A 24,619-nucleotide genomic window follows, 5' to 3' on the forward strand; every position below is an offset into this window, starting at 1 on the left:
GATGCTTAACCGTCTGAGCCACCCAGGCACCCCCGTAGAATTTAATTTTTAAAAAACTTTATTTTAATTAAGATATAGTTTACACATAAGTTTTTAGGTGTACAATTCAGTGAGTTTTGAAAAATGTATATATCCGTATAACCACCTCCCCAGTTAAGATCTAGGAAAAAAACATTTCCATTGCCTTGGTCCCCTCATTGAATTTGATTTAAAAACTTTAACTGGGCTCTTAAATTTGGCTGTGAGTAGTAATTTAGCTGTATATTGGCTACGTAAGCCAACTTACTGCTAATACTAACTAATGAATGAATGAATGCTCTGTGGTATTTGTAATACAGTGGTTATGGGCTTATTATTCCAATTTATTTGGGATCCAGAATTTTTTAAAGTATAGTCATTTCATCAGTCTTGTGTTTTGAGATATCCCTTGACTTTTTACTAGATGTTTATGGATTCATTTATGGTGTTTGTTTCATTTTTCAAGGTCTTGTCCAGAAGGCTAAGAAAGCCAAGAACAGGCTGTTGAAACGAGATGGAGATGACCGAGCAGAATCAGGGACACAAGGATATGAGTCTTTCAGTTATGGAGGGGTCGACCCTTATATGTGGGAACCCCAGGAACTAGGTAAGAAATTCTGTTCATTCATTCAGCAAATGTTTAGACACCTATATCTTCTAGGTGCTGTTTTAAGAGTTAGCTGAGAAAAAAAAGGGGGGGGGACCTGGATGGTTTAGTCAGTTACTTGTCCAACTCTTGGTTTCGGCTCAGGTCATGATCTCACACAGGTTGTGAGATTGAGCCCTGTGTCTGGGCTCCGCGCTCAGTGGGTTCGCTTGAAGATCCTCTCTCTCTGCCTGTTCCCCCACTCGCATGCTCGCTCTGTTTCTCTAAATAAATAAATCTTTAAAAAAGAAAAAGTCAGCCGAGGAGGCATCAGTAAACCAGAATGGTCTAAACTCATGGACCTTATGTCCCAGAGGGGGGCAAAAATGGATCAGAATGAGCTGAGCATCTGCTTTGTGTTAGGCACTGCATTAAATGCTTTACGTGTGTACTCATTTAATCCTCACTGCACTGGGTGGGGACCTGCCCAGAGTCAAACAGCTAAGAAACTACAGAACTGAGGTAGGAATTCAGGTGTTTGACATCAGCCCAGGCAGAGACTCCATTGACTGGGCTGTCTCTTCTCACGTAGGATGTTACCTGCCTAGCAAGAGGCACTCACTGATTTATTTGTGCAGCTGAATTTTCTGAAACACATAATTATGGTACCATCTACTGACTTTCAAAATAATCACCCTAAGGCGCCTGGGTGGCTCAGTCAGTTGAGCATGTGCCCTTGGCTCAGGTCATAATCTCAGGGTCCTGGGATTGAGCCCCACGTTGGGCTCTCTGCTCAGCAGGGAGTCTGCTTCTTCGTCTCACTCTCCTTCTGTGCTTTCCCTCTCTCTCTCTCTCTCTCTCTCTCAAATAAATAAATAAAATCTTTAAAAAAAAATCATCGTCTTTTTTGGGTGGTGAAAATGTTCTAAAATTTATTTTGGTGATGTTTGTACGACTCTGTGCTAAAAACCATGGAATCTGTATGCTTAAATGGTGGGTTGTGTGAATAATATCTCAACGGAGCTGTTACCAAAAATGCGTATGAAGTTGAACTGGCTTATTTTACATGTCCTTTAACTGTTGTATGATAACAAAACAATATATTTTCTATCCATGCAATGGATAATGATTTCCTTCTAAGGCTTTATTATACTTTTCGTATTCACTATCTTTTGCATCTTTCACAAAAGCTTCATGAGGTGGAATGGCTTATGATGCTCATTCCTGTTTATAGATGAGGAAACAGACTCTAAGGAGGGAATTGATATTTACCCAGAGTCATCTACCATGTTCTTCTTATGGGGCCACAGTGGAATGTGTCTTTTTGGATGAGGAAAATCTTAGAACTGCACTCTCTGATAGGATAGCCACTAATTATATATGGCTATTTAAGTTTAAATAAATTAAAATTAAATAAAATTTAAAGTAATTTCCTCAGTCATATACTAGACACATTTCAAGGGCTCAGTCTACACTAGTGGCTACCATATTGGAGAGTGGAAACATTTTCATCATGGCAGAAGAAAATGGCTTTAAAAATAACACTATAGGGGGGGCGCCTGGGTGGTTCAGTCGTTAAGCGTCTGCCTTTGGCTCAGGGCGTGATCCCAGGGTCCTGGGATCGAGCCCCGCATGGGGCTCCCTGCTCCCCTGGGAGCCTGCTTTTTCCTCTCCCACTCCCCCTGCTTGTGTTCCCTCTCTCGCTGGCTGTCTCTCTCTCTGTCAAACAAATAAATAAAATCTTTAAAAATAATAATAATAGTAACACTATAGAGACGCCTGGGTGGCTCAGTCGGTGAAGCATCTGCCTTCGGCTCAGGTCATGATCTCAGGGTCGTGGGATCGAGCCCCGCGTCGGGGAGCCGGGAGCCTGCTTCTCCCTCTGCCTGCTGCTCCCCCTGCTTGTGTTCTCTCTCTCTGACAAATAAATAAATGAAATCTTAAAAAAAAAATAACCCTATATATGGAGTACCTGGGTGGCTTTTAGTCAGTTAAGCATCTGCCTTTGATTCAGGTCATGATTTCAGATCATGATTGGCTCAGGTCATGATCTCGGAGTCCTGGGATTGAGCCCTGCATCAGGCTCTCTGCTCAGTGGGGAGTCTGCTTCTCCCTCTCCCTCTGTGCTCTCCCCCGCCAGATAAATAAAGAAAATCTTTTTTTTTTTAATCATCCTTTTGGGGTGATGAAATGTTCTAAAATTTATTTTGGTGATGGTTGTTCAACTCTGAATATGCTAAAAACCATGGAATTTGTATGCTTTAAATGGTGAATTGTGTGAATAGTATCTCAAATATTATAAATCTTAAAAAATAATAAAAAAATAAAAATAACACTATATAATGTAACATTGTTAATTACACTTTAGTAAAAAAATAATAAAATAAAATCTAAGAAATATTCAAATCAGGGGCTCCTGGCTAGCTCAGTCGAAAGAGTGTGTGACTCATGATTTCAGGATTGTGAGTTCGAACCTTGTGATGGGGAGAGAGATTACTTAAAATCTAAAAAAAAGAATTAAAAGATTTTTCAAATCAATATGTTGTACACCTGAAACTAATAAAACGTGATAGTATACCTATAATAATAAGTTACATATGAAAGTCAATTTGAAACATGAAGGAGAAATTTCAGGCATGTGGATTCTTACTAGCTTTTTGATAGCCTGTTTCATGATGACCAGTGTTAAGTTATCAGAGCAATTTTCTGATTAACTTGCTGGTTTCAACAACTGGAGGAAGTCACAATTGTGGAAGGTCAAGTGAATGGCAAATTCTAAAAGTTAAGATCTGTGGTCATGCCGGGGCACCTGGGTGGCTCAGTCAGTTAAGCATCTGCCTTCAGCTCAGGTCATGATCCGGCGTCCTGGGATTGAGCCCCATGTCAGGCTCTCTGCTCAGCAGGGAGTCTGCTTCTCCCTCTGCTTGCCTCTCCTCCTGTTTGTGCGCTCGCATGCTCTGTCTCTGCCAAATAAATAAGTAAAATCTTAAAATAAAAGATTTCTGATCACAGCTAAGAATTTGAAACTAAAATTTAATTCGATGTTAGAGAGTATGGTTAGGGGAGAAAAGAGCAAGGATGGTGCAGAGTATAGTATGTAAGAAGCTCCAGGTGGGGCACAACTTATAAGTGAATAGGCCGTGGTTGGGAAGAGGAAGTGGACTGGGTGCTGGGGTGGGGGCAGCTGGGGTGAGTTGGTGTTTTGGAAGAGAAGATATTTCAGATATGCTAAAACAACAAACTACTTGGTTCCATTTATGTGAGAAGGTTTTCCTGGATCTTTGCCGCTGGACTGATCAAGGTATCAGTTTAACTAGCTCTTCCAGTGACATCTCTTAGCATTTACATTTTGGGGACTATTTTGAGAGGGACTGTTTTTATTCTGATGAAAACCCATAGTGTACCAACTTTGGAAAGCACAGAAAAGTATGAGGGATTTTTAAAAATCGCCCATAATGTTACTGTCCTTTTTACTTAACAAAAATTCGTGTGCCAGACAGTGTTCTAAGGACTTAATAAATTTTAACTTTTAATCCTCCTAACAGCCTTGCAGAGTAGGTACTACTGTTATCCCCATTTTATAGATGAGTACTCCCAGGTTACACAGACATCAAGGGACTTGTTGAAGGTCACTCTGTGCAGCTGGTGTGAGTTGTTGTTTTGGAAGAGAAGATATTTCAGATATGCTAAAACAACAAACTACTTGGTTCCATTTGTGTGAGAAGGTTTGAAATTGAAATTTGAGCACAGGCAGGCTCCAGTCTCCTCCACCATACTCTGAGGTCTCTTATACTGTGCTTTGTGGCCTCCAAGGTAACTGTGGTTAACAGTTTAGCAAATTTGTTCCCATTTGCTTGTCTTCGAATTTTTAGTAAGACTCTAAACTCCTTGAATTTCTGCTTGTGTTTAAAATTCATTGAAGGGGGGCGCCTGGGTGGCACAGCGGTTGAGCGTCTGCCTTCGGCTCAGGGCGTGATCTCAGGGTCCTGGGATCAAGCCCCATGTCAGGCTCCCTGCTTGGCGGGGAGCCTGCTTCTCCCTCTCCCCCCCACTTGTGCTCTCTCTCGCTAACTCTGTCTCTCTCTCCCTCTCTCTCTCTCTCTCTCTCTCAAATAAATGAAATCTTAAAAAAAAATGAAAATTCATTGAGGATAGGGGCACCTGGGTGGCTCAGTCGGTTAAGCGTCTGACTCTTATTTTCAGCTCAGGTCATGATCTCAGGGTCCTGGGATTGAGCTCTGTGTTGGGCTCTGTGCTCAGCACAAAGTCGGCTTGGGATTCTGTCTCCCTCTCCCTCTGCTCCTCCCCACACTCGTGCTCTCTGTCTCTTTCTCAAATAAATAAATAAATAAATACAGTCTTAATACCAAGTCATCTTTAAAAAAATAAAATAAAATTCATTGAGGATAAGCAGCTCTGTCAGAGAAGCGACATGTTATTTATCTCCCTATTTCCTGTCCTAGGTGCTGTGAGAAGCCATCTTTCTGACTTCAAAAAACACCGAGCTGCCAGAATTGACCACTATGTTGTTGAAGTTAATAAATTAATAATCAGGTTAGAGAAGGTAAATTTTATTGTTTTAAAACATTTTTTTTCTGCAAGTATAAGTTTTCTGGGAGGAAAAAAAAATATATTTCTGCAGTGTGTTATCATGTATGTTGTATATATTTGATGCTGGCAGAGAAATGCCCCACCTCGAACCCACCTAGAGAGGCACAGAGGACGTGGTAGACAGTTCTAGCCTGGGCCGGTTTTACTGTAGGAGATGGCCCAGGTTGACAGCCTTGCACGTATCCAGCTTTCCTTTTCCTTCCTCTGAAGCCCACTTGGCTGCTCGAAAACCTTTCTACCTTCTAATTATTTCCTCTTCTGGGTGTCCAAAGTACAATCATGCAGTGGGACATACTATGTGATACTCGATAACAGACAGAAGATGGTGACAAGGTCTGGGAGGAGTGCTCAGCCAGGGCCAGCGTTCAGTGTGGGAACATCGGGACTGGGCCTTCTCGTCCTATGGTACCAGAGTGTGTCTTCAGCACCCACAGTCACTCTGTTCTACTTTGACCCTAGAAATGCTTGTTGTGTATAATCTGGATTATATGGTGGGCATGGTAGCAACCGCAGGTATAGTTCTTGATGTGTACGTTGCAGGGCAGAAATGTGTGTACTTTGTAGGCCAGTTTCACTGTCCAGGAGGACTGTGGAGAATCAGGAGTTCCCCATTGCTTTCAGTAGCCACACCGACCATATCCTTGCCTACCCCTGGTTATTGCTTAAACAGAGAACTGACAATAAAGAGATTGGAATCTGGTCACGGGGAAGAGAGCTGTCTTCTAGATGCAAAGCTAATACTCTGTCCAATGTGAAGTTGCTGTTGTGACTTTGTGGGGTTGGGGTTGACAGATGAGACTTGAGAAATGAAGATGTGTGAATTCCTGCTTAATGCCTCTTGCCTGTGGAAAGTATGTACATCACCCGTTTAATTCCATTTGGCACTGTTTTCTTCTTGTCAGCTCACTGCATTTGACAGAACGAATACTGAGTCCGCTAAGATACGAGGTAACTCTAGAATTTTGCTCACATTCATTCTGTTTATCTTTCTCCCTGACCAAACCTCTTTTTAAAATGGCTAGCTTTTCTGTTTGTTTGATTTTTGTTTTGTTCTTCCCAAAGCAATAGAAAAGTCCGTGGTGCCTTGGGTCAACGACCAGGATGTCCCTTTCTGTCCAGACTGTGGGAATAAGTTCAGCATCCGTAACCGCCGCCACCACTGCCGCCTCTGCGGGTCTATTATGTGCAAGAAGTGTATGGAGCTCATCAGCCTCCCTTTTGCAAGTAGGTAACTTGGAGGCGGGGCCCTGGACCCTGATCTTCTTGTGACTAGTTTGTTTGCTGATCACTAGTGGGTGATTTTTTGAACGTTTTTAAGTGAATGTCCCATGGGGTCTTCATCCATTCATTTATTGATTCCATGAAACCTGCTATAGGCTAGGCACAATGCTAGGGTCCAGGGATACAGTGGTGAATAACAAGGGCTGGCAGACTTTTTCTGTAAAAGATCAGAGGGTAAATATTTTAAGCTTTGTGGACTACAGATGGTCTCTGTGACATTTCTTCTTTTTTTAAACAACCTTTTAAAAATGTTTTTTAAAAACCCTTTTTAAAACCTTTTAAAAAAGGTTTTAAACAACCTTTTAAAAAAGGTTTTAAACAACCTTTTAAAAAAGGTTTTAAACAACCTTTTAAAAAAGGTTTTAAACAACCTTTTAAAAAAGGTTTTAAACAACCTTTTAAAAAAGGTTTTAAACAACCTTTTAAAAAAGGTTTTAAACAACCTTTTAAAGACCATATTTAGCTCAAGGGCCATACAAAAGCAGGCTGGACTTGGTTTACAGGTCATGTTTGCCCACCTATGGTTTATAAGGCATTGTCCCTTCCCACAAAGGGTCTAGCATTTAGCAGAGGATACAGACTTACAAATAATTGCTTTATAAAGTGATAAGTACTATGAGGGAAGTTGCATCAGACACCAGGAGAGCTGACCAAATCATTGTCAGCTCTGCTTGGAAGTGGCAGCTGAGGCTTTGAGAGGAGACTGTAAGAGAGCATCTTTAAAAATGAGCAGCAGGCTAGTCCTTTCCTTTGAGATAAAAGTCACAGTTTATTGTCATATAGAACAGACTGTAGCATCATAATACGAGAGACGCTGAGTGCTGGAGGGATCAAGAGCATGGATGCGCAGGGTTGGGAGGTGATGTTTGAGAAGAGCTTAAAAGACAGCCAGGATTGCACAGAGATAGGGCATGAGGGCTCCTGGTAGAGTGCAGAGCAGGAGCAAAGCTGTGGAAGGGCCCCGGGGGAGGGTTAGTAGATGAACAAATAGACTAGTTGGGGGAGTGTGGAGGACGTGTTTGAGAATTATGGGGATGGTGGCTGCAAGGTTAGGTGGAACCAGAGGGTCTAGAACTTTGAGTCTTGGCTGGTTAAAAGTTGCTAAAGATGGTCTGGGCTTTGGGCCAATTCTGGAACATTTGGGGTGGTTTTGCAACCCTGGGGAGTTCCGCTAACTCTGCATGTGCTGTTGGCTACGGAGCATCTGGACAACGTGGAACAGAAGCAGATGCTTCCTCTGTCCAGTTCTGACATCCAGCAGGCACACATTACCTTGATACCTTCTCTTTCTCCCTGAGACTGACTTTCTTTCTCACCTGAGACTTCATAAGCTATGCTTTTGAGGCACTATTCACCTTTCTTGTCTTGTGCTAATTAACATTTACTGGGCAGCTGCTGTGGGGTATCCTTGTTGGATATATTGGGGTACAAGTATGAATAAGACAGTTCCTGCCCTCCCAGAGTCACAGATTCATAGAGCAGCTCTGGGTATACATAGAACTGTCATACAGGGAGAAAAGTGGAAAGTCCTCCAAGCGGGGTGACATGGTAGGACCTGATAAGAAGGGCATGTTGTTTTTTCCTCAAGGAATAGAGTAGGGCTTCCGGAAGGATGTACCATTTGAGCTGAGCTTTGGAAGCGGTAGGAGTGAGATGTTTGGGAGTGGTGAAGTCTGTCAGGACAGTCTGGGGAGAATGTGGATTGTGTTGGGTCAGGTTAAGAATGGGCCTCAGAGCCTCAAAGAGAGACCTTCCTAGGCTGGCTGGCTCTTTCCTGGCTAGCAGTGGGAGTCCCTCCACCACAGAGCCTGACCCCAGGAGGGCAAAGGTGTGGTGCTTCTTGCCCATAGACAGAGCCTGCATCAGCACCTGTGGCCTCCCCTCTGTTGTGAGCGGTGGGGTGATTGGAGGCTGCGGGCTCACTGCTGCCTGTCCTGTGCTGTGCTTTACAGACAAGCTCACCAGTGCCAGCAAAGATTCCCTGAGCACGCACACCAGCCCCAGCCAGTCACCCAACAGTGTCCATGGCTCGCGCCGGGGCAGTATCAGCAGCGTGAGCAGTGTAAGCTCCGTCCTGGATGAGAAGGATGACGACCGGATCCGCTGCTGCACGCACTGCAAGGACACGCTGCTCAAGAGAGAGCAGCAGATTGACGAGAAGGAGCACACCCCCGACATCGTAAAGCTCTATGAGGTGACTCAGCGTGTGTGGTCCCGGGTCTGACTCGAGATGCAGATCTGGCTGTTGATTATGTACACGCCTGCATATTTTGGAGAATGCTTTGGGAAGTTGGTCCTTTGAATCATTTTTAGTTTCTTCTAAAGGGCCATGGTATGGTTTCCCCGCTAGGGCCCTAGGTGATTCACAGAGTCATCCTGGGTGTGTTGCAACAACCTTGTTCCCTCACCCCTCCTTGCCCGCTTGAAAGCAGGAGGTTGGAGACTTTGGTGGCCCAGGGGCAAGAGGAGGAAGGATGGTTGCCATGCGGTGTGGACAGGATTTGCGGGTGAGGGGTAGTGAGGGTGGAGCAGGTATGAACAGTGGGCCAGAAAAGTCCTGGGAAACTCGGGAGCTTCAGGCTTTCCAGGTTTGAGTGACTGCCCGTGGCATAGAGCTTCCCTAAGTCCATTCAAATGCCTCAGCTGTCGTTACCACCCGCAGCCCCAGAGCGCATTCAGTAGATGCACACTTCGAGAGGAACATAGTGTCACGCAAAAATGGGATTCAGAGTCAGACGGGGAGTGAGTCAGCCTCAGTCTCCCAATGGCTGGGCCGGGGGTGGGGGGTACTTGCAGCCTGAGAAGCATTAGCCAGGTGGAGGTTTCATAGTCAGGGGATAGGAGATGGGAAGGGGAGATCAGCCTGGTGGAGGTAGTAGCCCGTGTAGAACCCTGAGCAGAAGAGCGCCCAGGCCTTCGTCCACTTACAGCGGGACTACGTCCTGATAAAGCCATCTCGAGTTGAAAATATTGTTAAATCAAAAGCGCCTTTAATACACCAAACATACCGAACACCATAGGGTCGTAGCCTGGCCTACCCTAACTGTGCTGGGAACACTGACGTGAGCCTGCAGTGGGGCAAAATCCTCTAACACAAATCTGTTTGATAATAAAGTGCTGAGTGTATCACGTAACTTACTGGATACTGTGCTGAAAGTGATAAACAGAAAGTTGTATGAGTACAGGATGGTTGTGAGGGGATCGGCGGCTGATCCTGTCATCACGTGGTTGGCCTGGAGCTGTCACTGCCCAGCATCACGGGAGAGTGTCGTACTGCATGTCGCTAGTCTGGGGAAAGATCCAAATTCAAAGTTCCAAGTACAGTTTCTACGGAATGCCTATCGCTTTTGCACCATTGTAAAAATCATGAAGTCTAACCATTGTAAGTTGGTGACTTACAATCTGTATATTTGCTGATCACTGAATGGTCACTGTTAGCAGATCTGTGGCTCATAATGGCTGCATTTCTGGAATCACCACAAGAATACTTAGACTACTAGAAATGGTGTTAATGAAACCCTGCCCTAAGCAGCAGCTGTAGCCATCAGCCATCCTATGTATGGAGTTCATGACCTGATAACTCATTTTTGTAAATAGCCACCATGCTTTTTCCTTCCTTCATTTTTGAAGTGAGCCCTGGCAATGCCTTTTGCGAGTAGCTTCCATCACCTGGCAGAGAAAGAATGTAGCCACCAATTCCTTTCCTCTGCCTTGGTAAACTCATTGGCTTGTGTCCTGGAAGGCCTTGCTCCCTGCAAAAACATCCTGTCAGAAGTTCTGCCCTCTCTTTCTTTCCTTCCTGCAAGATTTACTGCTTATAAGGCGGTCTGTAAACCAGGAAATTGATAACAACAATAAAAAGAAACAAAAAACCACTCTGCATATTTCCATCTGTGCATTAAAAAAAATTTTTTTTTAAGTAGGCTCCACACCCAGTGTGGGGCTTGAACTCACAACCCTGAGATTAAGGGTCGCATGCTCTACTGACTGAGCCAGCCAGGCACCCCGGAAAGTGTACATTTTAAATACATCACTGTTGATGCAGCATAACTCTTGTACCTTGAGAGCACCACTCACCTCTTTTGTTTTGTTCTTAGAAATTACGACTTTGCATGGAGAAGGTTGACCAGAAAGCTCCTGAATACATCAGGATGGCAGCATCATTAAAGTAAGCTGGTCCTCTGTTTTTCTAATTCAGTGATGACTGTTTGTTGGCACTTCAGCGCAGCTCCTCAGGGCTGAAAATGAAAATCTTAATTCTGGCTGTGCTTTTCTTCTGTGACCAGCTGTGGAGAATCTTTGTCATGTCTGTATTTCTGTGTGGCACGTGTTACAGTCCTCAGTAGCCATGTTCAAGGGAGCCCAGTTCTGATGGGGGAGGTTCGGGAAGGGCCTCAGACAGTAGGCACCGCTGCCGAGTGCGGCATCTGGAGGTGAGCAAGGACAGTGTGGCTCGTGTGCCTGCGGGGGGGCAGGGGGGTTGCTGCTTCAGGCCGGCACTGAGGCGTCAGGGCTTAGAGCAACCGTTTCCTTTAGAGTAGGGGTCGGCACACCTCAGCCCACGGGCCAAATCTAGTCTGCCATCTGTTTCTTTTTTTAACTAAGATATAATTTACACACCAAAAAATTAATAATTTACACACCCTTTTAATGTGTACAGGTCAGTGGTTCTTCACAGAGTCATACAACCGTCATCACTATCTTAATTCCAAACCATTTTTATCATCCAGGGAAACCCCACCCCCATTAGTAGTCACTGCGTATTTCCCCTCTCCCTGGCCACCACTGGGCTGCTTTCTGTCTATGGATTTGCCTGTTTGGGATATTTCATATAAATACATGATCCTTTGTGTCTGGCTTCTTTCACGCAGTGTAGTGTTTTCAAGATTCACCCTTGCGGCGGCACGTGTTAGCGTTCCGTTCCACTCGGGCAAACGCATTGTATGGGTAGACCACGTTTCGTGTACCCATTAGTCCGTTGATGAACATTTGGGTTTTTCCACTTCTATCTATTATGAATAATGCTTCAGGGAATATTCATGTAGAAGTTTTTTTGTGGACATATAATTTTTATTTCTTTTGGGTTATACCTCAGTGTGGAGTTGCTGGGTCATATGGTAACTCTAGGTTTTAAACTTTTTGAGGCACTGCCAGACTGTTTTCCAAAATGACTGCACCGCGTTGCATTTCCTCCAGCAGTGCGTGTGTTTCCGTTTCTCCCATCTCCTTGCCAATACTTATTATTGCCATTTTTTTAATGAATAAAATTGTATTGGTGCATAGCCATGCCCATTTGTTTGATTGTAACTGCAGACTACAACTGCAGCAGCAGAGTTGAATAGTTGTGACAGAGGCTGTCTGGCCTCTTTTTTATCTGGTCCTTTACTGAAAAAATATGCTGACACTCTCTTAAGAGCTGAGGGCTTGGGGGGGGCGATGGGATAGGCTGGTGATGGGTAGTAAGGAGGGCACGTATTGCATGGTGCACTGGGTGTTATATGCAACTAATGAATCATGCAACTTTACATCAAAAACTAGGGATGTACTGTATGGTGACTAACATAATATAATAAAAAAAATATTGAAAAAAAAAAAAGAGCAATGCTCCTCCTGCAGGTTAGTGATAGGTGAGCTCGAATTTGAAGTGCTACCACAGAATCAGATCGCAGCAAGTCTTTTCCCGACCTGCAGAAAAACAGTTATGGGATCCAGAGCTCTCTATGTGAGGGTTACCTACCTTTGTCTTAAGCCTGCATTGCCCACCTGCCCCCTTTGTAGTGATACATGCGGAATTAAATGTGCCTTGTTTAGAACAAACCTGTGTTTTTATTTGCCCATTTACCATGGTAGTGTGTTATATTGTCTCCACAAAACAAATCTTGGGGTGCCCGGCTGGCTCAGTCAGTAGAGCATGTGACTCTCAGTTTCAGGGCTGTGAGTTCAAGCCCCATGTTGGGCATGGAGCCTACTTAAAAACAAACAAAAAACACAAAGCTTGGCTTTTCCTTCATGGTGTCAGTGACCACATTCTAAGTCTGTCGTGTGAATCTCACATGAAAAGAAAATGAACTTTTTCATTTATATGATCCTTAAGGAGTTTTCTACTTACGAGCCTGTAAATGTCTGACTTACAAAATATGAACAGCTAAACCCAGTTGGTTTGTGGCTAAAACACTGCTTCTCTTGCATGTCTCCCTGCCTCTACTCTTGCTCTGGGGCTCTTCTTCCAGTTCCTGTTCCTTCCCCCAGTGTGTGCCAGCCCGTGGAGAGGGGAAGGAGGTGGGAAGAGAACAGAAAAGAGGTAGGGAAACCATTGTAGACCACCCCCATTTCCTCCAGGCCTAGCAACTGGGTGTCTGCAGCCCCTGGCAGCAGACAGTAGAAGGGGAGGATGCCCTGTTTCTCCAGCTCTCTCAGCCACCACGGTCCTAGGGCCTCTCTTCCCTTATATTTGCTCCTTCTGTACCCCATTCTTCCTCTTTTTCATTCCAAGAGCACTGGTTCTGAAGAACAGGAGGAAAGGACACATTTTCTTTTCTACCTGCAGTTCCCTGAGCAATAATTTCAATCAGTGGAGCATATAGCCTCCCTGTGAGTAGGTTGGGAGAAGCAGCTCAAGTGATTCTGATATCTACCTCCCCTAAATGGAGAATCCTTGGGTTGGAGCACCTGTCTCATGCCCTTTTCCTACCTGGAACTTACTGGAATCAACACCCCTCCTCCCACCTTTGCCCATTGGTTTGAAATTAGAGCAGGACTATCTTCTTCCTGGATGTCAGCAAGGAGAACTGTGTTCCTGGCAGTCTGAGCTGGCATTCAACTTTCCCTCATGACCTCGTTACCCAGGGGGCTCCTTCCCCGAGTCTGTTTTTGTTGCTTTGTGCCTCAGATGCAGCTGTGGGTCACGGGGCCTCCCCATCCAGCTGGGAAACTACCATTGCTGAGTACATTTCCAGATGCCTAACTCCGACTCGTTCTCCAAAGACTGGCTCTAAAGGGCTTTAAGCGCATTTTACTTCCTCATTCATTCAATGGGTATTTATTGAACACTAGTTATGTGCCAAGTACTATTTTAGGTCCTGGGGCTGTAGCTATGAGCGGTGAAGACTGTGTCTGCGGCCCTGGAGCTTCATTACCTGGGGGCACAGGCCATAACCAAGTGAACAAATCATGAGCAAGATAACTGCAGACGTGATAGGTGCTCTGTGGGAAATACATTTGGTTGACGTGACTGAGACCGGGAGGGCAGGGGAGGGGTGCTTTCAGATTTGAGCCAGCCTTGTTATTTTCCATGTGACTTGGAGATACCAAGACAAAGTGCAAGCATTCCCAGTTCTGGTCTGATGTTCTTGCCAACTATGCAGTTTGAGATGATGACACCACCTATTGGATCCTCCAGTTACAGCACACACCAAGGTTTTTCCAGCTAGGGCTGTCTTGCAGACAGGAAACCAGGTCAGCGCAGCAGTCCTTCCTGCTTATTTAACTTAAATTGCTGCTGCCTCAGGAAGGGAGCCGAGTGGCCGTTGCTGAGGCTGCATTAACAGCTGCAAGGTCTTCTGAAGTGGCTTTCTCTTCAGGGAGGACTGACGAGGCTTGGACATGCGCTGGTTACCGCGGATAGAAACGATAAGCCATCGTCAGTGCACTTGCATTGCAGGCCTGATGGGTGACACACTTGTAAAGGAACAGTTCTAAGATCACACAATAACTGCTGTTCCTCGGAGTTAAGTGGCGCAAAGCCGCCTCTGGCCTTCGCTGCAGTCCCCTGCTCCACCCCGGGGCAGTTATCCCCTGTCTCCTCCCTGCTTAATTTGGTGTCATAGTGCTTTTCTCATGGAGGGAGCAATTGTCCATGAGGCTTGGGAGCACGTGGCGATCGATATAATGCCGTGCTGGGGATCGCTAGGTGTTGGGGATTTCTTGGTCAGCGTTCTCGTTGTTCCTGTTCTCCCTGGGGTAGTCTTTGAGGGAGAAAAGCCAGCTGCTTTCTCCTCGGATGCAGGGTAACCAGCTTATTTCGTAAACCGCTTCATATGCCTTACTAGGTATAGTGAAATTGTTCAGGGAGAGTGAGCTGAAGTAGATTCATTTGCATTTATTTTGGTGATGAGCTAGTCCTTAAAGGCTGAGGCACAAATCTGTTCCTGTGGCATCTGCAAATTAAAAGCAGCTTCCAGTTAATTAGCACTTACGTTTAGAAAAGGAATGAGCCCTACATTATATACAAGAGTGTGAAATAATTCCACTTGGAGAGAATTAGCCGTGTCGCCCTTGGTAAGACCCTAAACCTTCAGAGCCCTTTTTCACACCACTCTCCAGTCAGCACGGTGAAACTTGAATCAAACATTTCCGTGATTTTTCCTTAGTGCTGGGGAGACAACCTATAGTCTGGAACATGCCGGTGACCTTCGAGTGGAAGTGCAGAAAGTGTACGAGCTTATAGATGCTTTAAGGTAAGGCCTGTGAGGTGATGTCTGACTTGCTGCCTTGTGTGGAGGAGGTGCTGTTTCAGTGAGGGGGTGGGCAGCTGGCAGGCCCGACTTTACCCAGAGTCCTAGTGACAGGGAGTTATGTGTGAGGAGCAGGCTGCGGTGGGTGCCGGCTCTGGCACTCAACACGTCTCAGTAACTTGGTTAAGATTTCTAAGGTTCGTTATTATTAAACAGTAGCTGATTATCGACACCATCTTTGTACCAGCCATTGGTTGTATCCCCATCTCATTTATCAACCAAAGTCAGCCAGTGCGGTCGGGATTAATACCCTTACTTTGCAGGTGAGAAGATGCAACACAGCTAGCGAAGTGGTGCGGCAGCGTAGAAACCCGACTCTTTCTTCAAGTCAGCAGCCGCATTTTAACCATGCACTGGCTGTTGGGGTTAAGTCAGCCCTTTGAGGAGTAGAAAGTGTAGTGATTCAGTGGGACAGCTGAGATGAGGAAGCCTTGTCCATCTGTCCATGCAGGACTGACTATGTAATTTGTGGGACCCAGTGCAAAATGAAAAGGCAAGTCCCTGGTCAGGATTACTAAGAATTTTAAGATACGGGTCTTGGAGTGACGACGGCCTCCTGCTGCCCAGTGTTGCCCCCAGCACTGTCCACAAACCCCCTGGCCCAGTTTCTGCTTGTGTACCAGCCTGGCAAAGCCAGTTTCTTCCTGCCTCCCCCACCTCAGCCCACTCCAGGAGCCCAGGAAGTCCCTCACTGGCCCCCTAGGCCCTGCTCCCATTAAAAAAAAAAAAAAAAAAAAAAGAATTTTAAGACAGTGACACCAGAATATTAAACCAGGCACAGGTCACTCACCCGTGAAGTTGGCCCTGCATATGTGGTCAGTTCCTCGATGGCAGAGTGTTGGTTAGACACCCTGTGCTGTGTCAGGGGCCTTGGATACAGCGAGAGGGTAAGGAATGGGCTTCGCCTTCAAGGACATTCTGTGGAGCTTTAACCCGCTTCTCCACGGATGGTCCTGGCACAAAAGCCTGGCAACTCGGAGATTTCAGCCTTGTTTCTGGGGCTGGCTGCACCTGTTACATTGCTGTGTTTGTTCCAATTCAGTAAGAAGATCTTAACCTTAGGCTTGAACCAGGACCCTCCACCACATCCAAACACCGTGCGGCTGCAGAGGATGGTGAGATACTCAGCTACACTGTTTGTGCAGGTAAAGCCATCCTGTGGTGGCCGAAATAGCTCACTTGCCTCCCCTGCTTTCCTGCCTCTCAGAAGGCAGACCATGCCAATAATTTGTTCTTTATTTGTACATCTGTTACTTTTTAAAATTGTGAATATAGTTATGCCACATTTAGAGAAAAATCTGGATTATAGAGAAAAGTAAAAACTTCTTAATCCTATGTCCCCAATACTATCACACATCATTCTAGTATATTTTCCTCTTTTTTTCATTTGTATTTGTTATACAAACTAGTTATGATTAGTGCATATTTGCAAATTTATATCTTTTCTTTTTAACGCTGAATTTTATATCATAAAGCACTTCTTACATAGTGTTTGTTTAACCAGTTTCTGTTTGAATGGCTGTAGAATACGACCATCCTTTAATTATTCCCCTTTCACTGGGCATCCGATAGATTCCTGCTTTTTGCTAGTGTGAGTACAGCCTGACGGACATGCTGTTACCTGCCATTTCTTCTTCAGTATAAGCTCCTAAGGGACTCTTCTTGGGCCACTGCTTGGGAACAGCTGATTGTTCACGGGTGGACTAACCCTGGCTGGTTAGAGCTGAGTTGCTTCTGCCTAGAACACCCCTTGGGAAAGCCACAGTGAACATCTGTGGGGCTTAATGACCGAGCCCTGTTGGGTTAGTTTTCCAACACCGTATTTCAGAGAATTAGGCCCCTTCTCCTTTTGACTAGTGCTGTATTCAGCAGTCACTCGGTGAGTGCCTACTGTGTACCAGGCAATGTGCTAGGTGCTGCGTGTCCTACTACAAGCAAAAAGACATTCCTGTTCTCATAAAGCTTTTTTTCTGGAGGGAGGTAGACGAGAAGCAAGTACAATAGATAGTTTATAAGTTGGTGAGAAGTGCTGTGGAGAAATGTAGAGCAGGGAAGGGGTAGCGGGGGCATGGGACTTGGACGGAATCTTACAAATGGATTTCATTGGGCTCATTTTCTTCCTGAAAGGATTTAAATACAAAATTGTCCGTGACTCCCTGCAGGAAAAGTTGCTGGGTTTGATGTCACTGCCAACCAGAGAACAGTTTGAGGAGCTAAAAAGGAAAAGGAAGCAGGAGATGGAGAAGAAGAGGATCCTGGAGAGACAGGTGAGTGAAACACAGGGATGCTGGTGGCCTCTGGAGCGCAGAGGCCGCCCCAGGCTCCCAAGCGGTCGTCTGTGAGGTCGTGTTAAATCAGAACTTCTCACTGCTGTCCAGTTTGCGTCTGTCTTCTGTTCTTTTCCGGCCTTTCCTCTGTAGACTCAGAATAGTTTTTCTTCCCAGGTCAGACCTCTTTGTCTTTCAGAGATTCTGCTGGTTTTCTTTCATCCAGAATACCATGGGGGCTGCCAGGTCTCCCTGTAGCGCAGGTTGCAGAGCACCCAGACGCCAGGGAGCTCTTCGTAGAATGCTTTGGAATCTGCGATACTAAACAAAAGAATGTGTGCGTTTGATATTGTGTGAGATTCTGGTGTAGATGAGTGACCCTAGACCTCAGAGATTTAGGCCTAGCATACGGCCAGTGAATCTAAGATGGAGAAAATCTTCTCTCTTAACTTACTGTCATTAATTTATTTTTGAAAATCAGGCTCTGTCCCTTCTCTGCCCTGAAAAACAAAATGTGGGATTTGACTTAGCAGTTGGAGGGCACCTTAGTCTTGAGGTGGCATTTGGATCTCATCAGCACAGGGACAGCGGGACTGCAGGGGTGGCTGATGGTGTGGCTGCTGTTGGCTTGGTGACTGTGTTTCTTCCTCCCCAGGTTGTTCTGGAATCCCAGCGACGGTCTGAGGAAAGGCGGAGTGACCTGGCGTCTCGTGCGGCCAACGGGGAGGTGATTCCCCTTCGAGGGGGCCCTGCCCCCCTGAGAAAGGCTGAGGGCTGGCTCCCGCTGTCAGGAAGCCAGGGGCAGAGCGAAGACTCGGACCCGCTCCTGCAGCAGATCCACAACATCACGTCATTTATCAGGCAGGCCAAGGCTGCCGGGCGGGCGGATGAAGTGCGCACGCTGCAGGAGAACCTGCGGCAGTTGCAGGACGAGTATGACCAGCAGCAGACGGAGAAGGCCATTGAGCTGTCCCGGAGGCAGGCCGAGGAGGAGGACCTGCAGCGGGAGCAGCTGCAGAGGCTTTGTGAACGGGAGTGGGAACGAGAGAGGGAGCAGTTCCGGGCCGCGTCCCTACATACACGGACTCGGTCCCTGGACTTCCGAGAAATCAGGCCTTTTCAGCTGGAGCCTAGCAGGGAGCCTCGTACCCACCTTGCTTATGCTTTGGATCTAGGCTCTTCCTCAGTTCAGAGCAGTGCGGCTGCGGAGACCCCTTCGCCCATCTCAGCTCTCGAGCCAGCCAGAGTGTGGTCCGGGCCCCCAGCCCTCAGCCAGGAATCTTTCCCCCAGAGCATCATGTCACAGCAAAATGAGCCGGCCTCCCTAAACCCCTTCGATGAAGAAGACCCCTCCAGCCCCACAGCAGAAGGCACTACCAGCCCTCCTGCTGCAGAGCCTTCCTTTGGCCCTTCAGCTTGCATCCTCAAAGAATACAATCCTTTTGAGGAAGAAGAAGAGGAGGCTGTAGCAGGGAATCCCTTCACTAACCCAGACACTCCAGCACCCAACCCCTTCGATGAGGAAGACGAGCATCCCCACCAGAGGCCCTCAAGCCCCCCTGTTCCTGGCAACCCCTTTGATGAAGCTACGTGTACCAACCCCTTTGAGATGGACAGTGACAGTGGGCCAGAGGGCGAGGAGCCCATAGAGGAGGAGCTCCTCCTCCAGCAGATTGATAACATCAAGGCATACATCTTTGATGCCAAGCAGTGTGGCCGCCTGGATGAGGTGGAAGTGCTGACAGAGAACCTGAGGGAGCTGAAGCGTACCCTGGCCAAACAGAAGGGGGGCACCGACTGACCCCACTGACTGTGGGCAGGGCGTCTGGGGGCCCAGGGCCTGGCAGGAGCCTGTGGAGCAGGACGGGGCTGGCGGGCCGGATGGGGAAGGAGGAAGGGGGGCAGCTAAGATGCACACAGGTTAGGGCAGGCAGTCTGCTGTTCCGTGCTGTGCACTTGGAAGTTTTTCCACTACAGTTGAGTAATAAAGTGGAAACCAGAACAGGAAGAATCAGCATTCATTTGCTGTATTCCCTGGGTTTTTAATTTTTTAATTTTTTTGGTTTTTTTGAATTGGGTTTTTCCCTTTAGAAGGGATTTTAAATTTTCATTATAGCTAAATGCAGTTCTGTTGGGCAGCCCTTGTGGGTCCATTTGCTCCTGCCTAGTCTTTGGTCTTTATGCAGTATTATAGGGCACTTTCTTTAGCCAAGACAGACAAGATGGGTATCTTTAAACCTTACTCTGGTCTGACGGAAGTCTCTCGCCCTTAAGCTGTGGGTTTTTCACCTGGGGCTTCCTCTGCCCTGCCGGGTACATCCCACCTGTGCAGCAGAAGGGGGAGGTATTGCCATGAAGGCAGTAGTTTAGACCGAGGAGAGCCCAGCACCTCTTTTTAAGAGGGGGTGACAGGGAGTAATGTTTTACCAGGGCATTTCCCTGTCAGTTTAATCCTCTTTTGTCTCTTTCAGGAAGTTAAACTTCAGTGCAGGGGTAGAAAATAGGAGTGGTGAACTTTTTGGTCGATGGAGGCAGTAGTATTTGGGAGAAGACTGTCTACCCAAATGTTGCTCTGAATGACTGATGGAACAATTGTCTGTCCCTGGAGAAACCTTCCTCTAGAACTTTGGTGAAATTACTCTGACTTGGGCTTTTTCAGAAGGCCCAGTCTGTAATTTAGGATTGGTAATCGGGAAGCTTTTGTGGAACATTGCCAGGACAGTGGAAGCTTCCCTGAGTCAGAAGATAAGTTAAAATGATTTTCAGGGCTAGTTGATCAGCCTTCTTCCCTTTTGGCTCATCCTGTCCTAACCTGGGGCATCAGTGAGGTATTTTCCTACCAATGTTTAGTATTAGGAAATGGAAGTGTTTGAAGAGGCACAACCCAGGATCATTCCAGTAGCACCACAGTACTTGAACTCTTCATCAATTAAGGGCAAAAAGGGAAATTGTTAATTTAGCTCTGGTGCTTTGGTTTACATAATCCTTAACTGGTGTCTGACATCATGATACTCAAGTGTGCTCAGCTCTAGGTAGAGTTCCTGCAATTATGCTTTTTGATTAAAGAACAATAACTGACCACTAGTCACTTTATACCCCTTAACTAACTAAATGGGTCGTACTTTCGCTGATCACCGGTGTGAGAGCTGAGATCCATTTGTTACCTTCTGGGAAGACCCCTGTTGGTCTTGAGAATGTTTGAAGAACTGTGGTGTAAAGGTAGTCTGTATTTGTGTTGACACTATTCACATTTCTTTGGCATCTGTTGGATCTTTGGGGTGGATGAAAAGATCCTGCGTAGGGGTGCGGGAATGGGTTGTGGGTGGAGGGTGTGTGGAGGACCCTTCATGTTGGGGTTCTGTTCACAAAGTAATATGAGTGGATTACTGATGTCAGCCAAGTTCCCAGCCTTGCTGATCGTTGTGGTTGGGAAGCTGGCAACCAGGTATCCAAAGTGTTGCCGGTACAGGATCTTTCTTCCTTCTCCTGCCCTTCCTGCTGTCGTTATGGCGGGTCTCATGGCTGGCTGGCATGCTTCCTACTGCTAGTCTGTCATTGCTCTCTGATTGGAGAGGACGACACTCTGCGCCAAAAAGCAGGTCGTTCCGGAAGCTAAATGCTGCTTTCCATCCTAATTACTTTTCTTATGAGAGTATATCTCTTTGTTAGCTAGTGATTTCAATTCAGACTAGTTGACTGAACATACCCTTTTCCTGAAATCAACCCAGGTAGCAATCTGTAAGTAACTAAGAGCATTAAGAACCACACATATAAGAAACATTATTTTTAAACTTAAGGGAAAAAAACACTGAATATACTAAACCAAACTAAAACCTTCTGATGTGATCGAATTCTTTGTGGGTGTATTCTTCCATGAATTCTTCCATTTAATTCTTCCATGGCTATATTCTACAATCATAGACCTGACCAAAATTAGAATTCTCTATCCCTAACGTTTCCCAGAATTCACACAGGCACAAAGTTGGATTTACAGAGATGGGTTTTCGTCAGGTAGGTAAAGATGGCCTATGAATTGCAACCACAGCGTCCAGTGCTTACCTCATGTGAATATTTCATCCTTCCTGCAGTCCTTCAAGGCAAACAGCTCCATCTCATGAGAAAACGAGCAAGTTCTTGATGCGGCGTTGGCAGAGCTCCCTAGATCTAGGTCATGTGTGGAAGAGACTCTGGGAATTCAGTAATCAAACGAAGTTGGCTTTTCTTTTTCACGCCTTGTTTGTATTTTTCCATGTCTAATACACTAAGGACACTTACTCATCGTACTTGCAGCTCAATGTGTCTTCGCTGTTCGGATACAGAGTGTACTTCTGAGTCGTCGTCAGCCAGGTGGGAGGTTGGACACGCGTTGGCATAATTGGGCCTTGGTACTCGAAGAGAGAAGCTGGTCTCTTCACCAGGTCACAGACTGTGGTAGCAGATTGTACTGGCCATCGACAATGGCGGCGTGAGGGTCATTGTTTGCATGCACTACTCTGGGGCCTTGTATTGGAACCTTTTTAAAAAAATAAACTAACAGATGTTAGTTGGGTGTATGTGTGTGTATGTGCACGTGTGTTGGAAGTGAGAATTGCCAGATAACCTCTCTGCCCCCGCCCCTTTCTTGATCATCACCTGAATATCCGAAGACAGCCCCAGCTCCTATGTTAACTGTGTGGTTAAGGCCTCTGGACAAAAGGTCAGTGGGCTCTTAATGGGGTAAATGTGGGCTCCACTTCCGCCCTTATCCCCAGTCATTCCTGCAGTGTTGATCAAATGAATCGTTTCACACAAGAATAGTGCAAGACCTTTTACAATCCTCTCAACCTCATTTCATGCTAGAAGAAACTGAGGCTCAGAGAGGTTGAGGAACCTTACGGCTGCCATGTGTGCCAGGTACTGTGCTACCTTTTCACATAGTTCCCCTTTAGCTCTACCAGCAGGCCTGTGCGGTAGTTACTCAGGTATTTATCTGGCAGATAAACAGGTTGAGAGAGGTTAGCCTGGCAGGGGGGTCACACAGCCAGTCAGTGGTAGAATAAGGATTTAAAGCCTGGGCTGCGTGAGTCACTTTGCCCTAAGTAGCAAGAAGGCTTCCACATGTGTCAGGCACAGTGGGCGTGCCCAAGCCCTGTGGCCTGTGTTGTATATGGACATTCATGTTTCTAATGTGGGAAGGGACATTTCATCCATAGGAAGTGCCTTCTGTGGACTTGAAGACCAAAACCTCTTCTTCCTGAAACTCTTCAGCAGCCCAGTAGAGTTTTTAAAATACTTCAGAAAAGGGGAAATAAACACTCCACTTCAGACAGGACTTCTGGTTTCAGCTCAGGCACACAAGGAGTTTTGAAGTTGTCACTCCTGCCCTTACAACGAGAGAAAGCTGGACAAACAAAATCAGTGACTCTCCTTGGACGCATCAGAGAGCTGAGTGCAGGGCAAACTGCTGCCCTGAAATCTGGAGAATCACCTGGAGCAGAAGCCACTGGAGCCACAGCTGGTAGGGACACTGATGCAATGTGGGAGGCTGAGCATGGACTAGCATGGGAGTAAGGAACTCTCGGGGGCCACAGCCAAAGGGACACCACCCACCTTTACAGTCTTACCTCCAGGAACCTCACCTGGTTTCCATAGCTAATTGCTGAGAAAGATTCCCTTGTGGCTCTGGCAGGGGAAGGGGAAGGGTAATCTTTGAAAAATAAACTCTTGAGCATTCCTCAGGGGAAAAGACTGTACCAGAGTCTAATCCTACCCAGGGAAGGGCACTTCTCCCACTCCCACCCCCTCTAGCCTTTCCATCTCATCTAAGTGGGGGAAAGGTAAAAGAAAATTTGTTTTTCTATGCATTCCATGACTCAACTTTTTAAAGATTTATTTATTTTAGGGGGGTGAGGGAGAGGAAGAGGGAGTCTTAAGCAGACTCTGCACTGAGCATGGAGCCCGATGTGGGGCTCGATCTCACAACCCTGAGATCACGACCTGAGCTGAAACCAAGAGTGGGGTGCTTAACTGCACCACCCAGGTGCCCCAACTCACACACATTGACACTAAATGTGTTTTTTTGGGGGGTTCCCACACCAACCAATCTTTTGACACCAGCTGGGTATCCTCCAAATTCAACTCTTTTCTGACACTATGTATCTGGAGTTAGCACCTGAACCCACACATTAAGGGCTCAGCCCCACAAGAGTGCCCCCTACTTCAGATACCAATGACAAGTGTAAGACTCTGGTACTTCTAGCTGACAGGCTATAAGTCAGGGTTCCCACAAGCCTCTCCTTGAGTTTGATAATTTGCAATAATGGCTTGCTAGATTACTGGTTAATTACAAAAGAATACGATTTAGGAACAACCAGATGGAAGAGATGCATAGGGCAAGATACGGAATAAGGGGCATAGAGCTTCCATGCCCTGTGGGCACACCACTCTCCCTGCACTATCACTGATGTGTTCATCCTCCTAGAAGCTCCCAACCCCTTTGTTTGGGGTATTTTTTAATGGAGGCTTCATTACATAGGCATGGTTGATTAAAACTATTGGCCATTAGTGATTAACTCAACTTCCAGCCCCTTTCCCCTCCCCAGAGGTCAGAGGTTAGGGGGCTGGGGCTGAAAATTCCAACTAACCATCTGTGGCAACCAATCCCCATCCTTAGGGGGTTTCCAAAAGCCCCCTCATTTGCATTAACTTTGTGGTTAAAAGGGGCTTATTATGATAACGAAAGATGCTCCTTTCATCTTTATCTCTCCAGAGCTATTTCAGGAACAGGGACAAAACCCAGATATTATGACAAAAGATGCTCCAGGGAGCACCTGGCTAGCTCAGTCAGTGGAGGATGTGACTCTTGGTCTTGGGGTTGGGAGTTTCAGCCCCACATTGGGTATAGAGATTACTCAAAAATAAAATCTTAAAAAAAAGGGGGGGTGCTCCTGGCTGGCTCAGTTGTTAAGTGTCTGCCTTTGGCTCAGGTCATGATCCCAGCGTCCTCCAATCCAGCCCCACATCCAGTTCCCTGCTCGGTGGGAAGCCTGCTTCTCCCGCTCCCACTCCCCCTGCTTGTGCTCCCTCTCTCACTGTCTCTCTCTCTGTCAAGTAAATAAATAAAATCTTTATTTAAAAAAAAAGATTTATTTATTTGAGAGAAAGTGTGGGGGTGAGGGGCAAGGGAAGAGGGAGAATCTCAAGCAGCCTCCCCGCTGAGCAGCAAGCCCCACTCAGGGCTGGATCTCAGGCCCCTGAGATCGTGACCTCAGCCGAAACCAAGAGGCTGAGGCTTAACCTTCCCCGCCACCCAGACACCCCGTCTGTATGTAGGTATATCTATTCAAACGGCACACACCAAAGAC

General features: G+C 46.3%; 1 protein-coding gene across 1 annotated transcript in view; it reads left to right on the forward strand.

Annotated features, from left to right (window-relative positions):
* Nucleotides 1-21,820, forward strand: part of RBSN (rabenosyn, RAB effector) — a 28,290-nt gene extending 6,470 nt beyond the window's left edge. The window contains exons 3-12 of the mRNA XM_026501423.4: nucleotides 485-625; nucleotides 5,068-5,168; nucleotides 6,118-6,163; nucleotides 6,278-6,439; nucleotides 8,449-8,690; nucleotides 10,594-10,664; nucleotides 14,866-14,952; nucleotides 16,052-16,154; nucleotides 17,172-17,276; nucleotides 17,932-21,820. Coding sequence (XP_026357208.1) covers nucleotides 485-625; nucleotides 5,068-5,168; nucleotides 6,118-6,163; nucleotides 6,278-6,439; nucleotides 8,449-8,690; nucleotides 10,594-10,664; nucleotides 14,866-14,952; nucleotides 16,052-16,154; nucleotides 17,172-17,276; nucleotides 17,932-19,077 — 2,204 coding nt within the window. The 3' untranslated portion in view covers nucleotides 19,078-21,820. The remainder of the gene's footprint in view (nucleotides 1-484; nucleotides 626-5,067; nucleotides 5,169-6,117; nucleotides 6,164-6,277; nucleotides 6,440-8,448; nucleotides 8,691-10,593; nucleotides 10,665-14,865; nucleotides 14,953-16,051; nucleotides 16,155-17,171; nucleotides 17,277-17,931) is intronic.
* The last annotated feature ends 2,799 nt before the right edge of the window (nucleotides 21,821-24,619 follow it).

This window comes from Ursus arctos, unplaced genomic scaffold, assembly GCF_023065955.2.
Source record: "Ursus arctos isolate Adak ecotype North America unplaced genomic scaffold, UrsArc2.0 scaffold_14, whole genome shotgun sequence".
NCBI classification, from domain to species: domain Eukaryota; kingdom Metazoa; phylum Chordata; class Mammalia; order Carnivora; family Ursidae; genus Ursus; species Ursus arctos.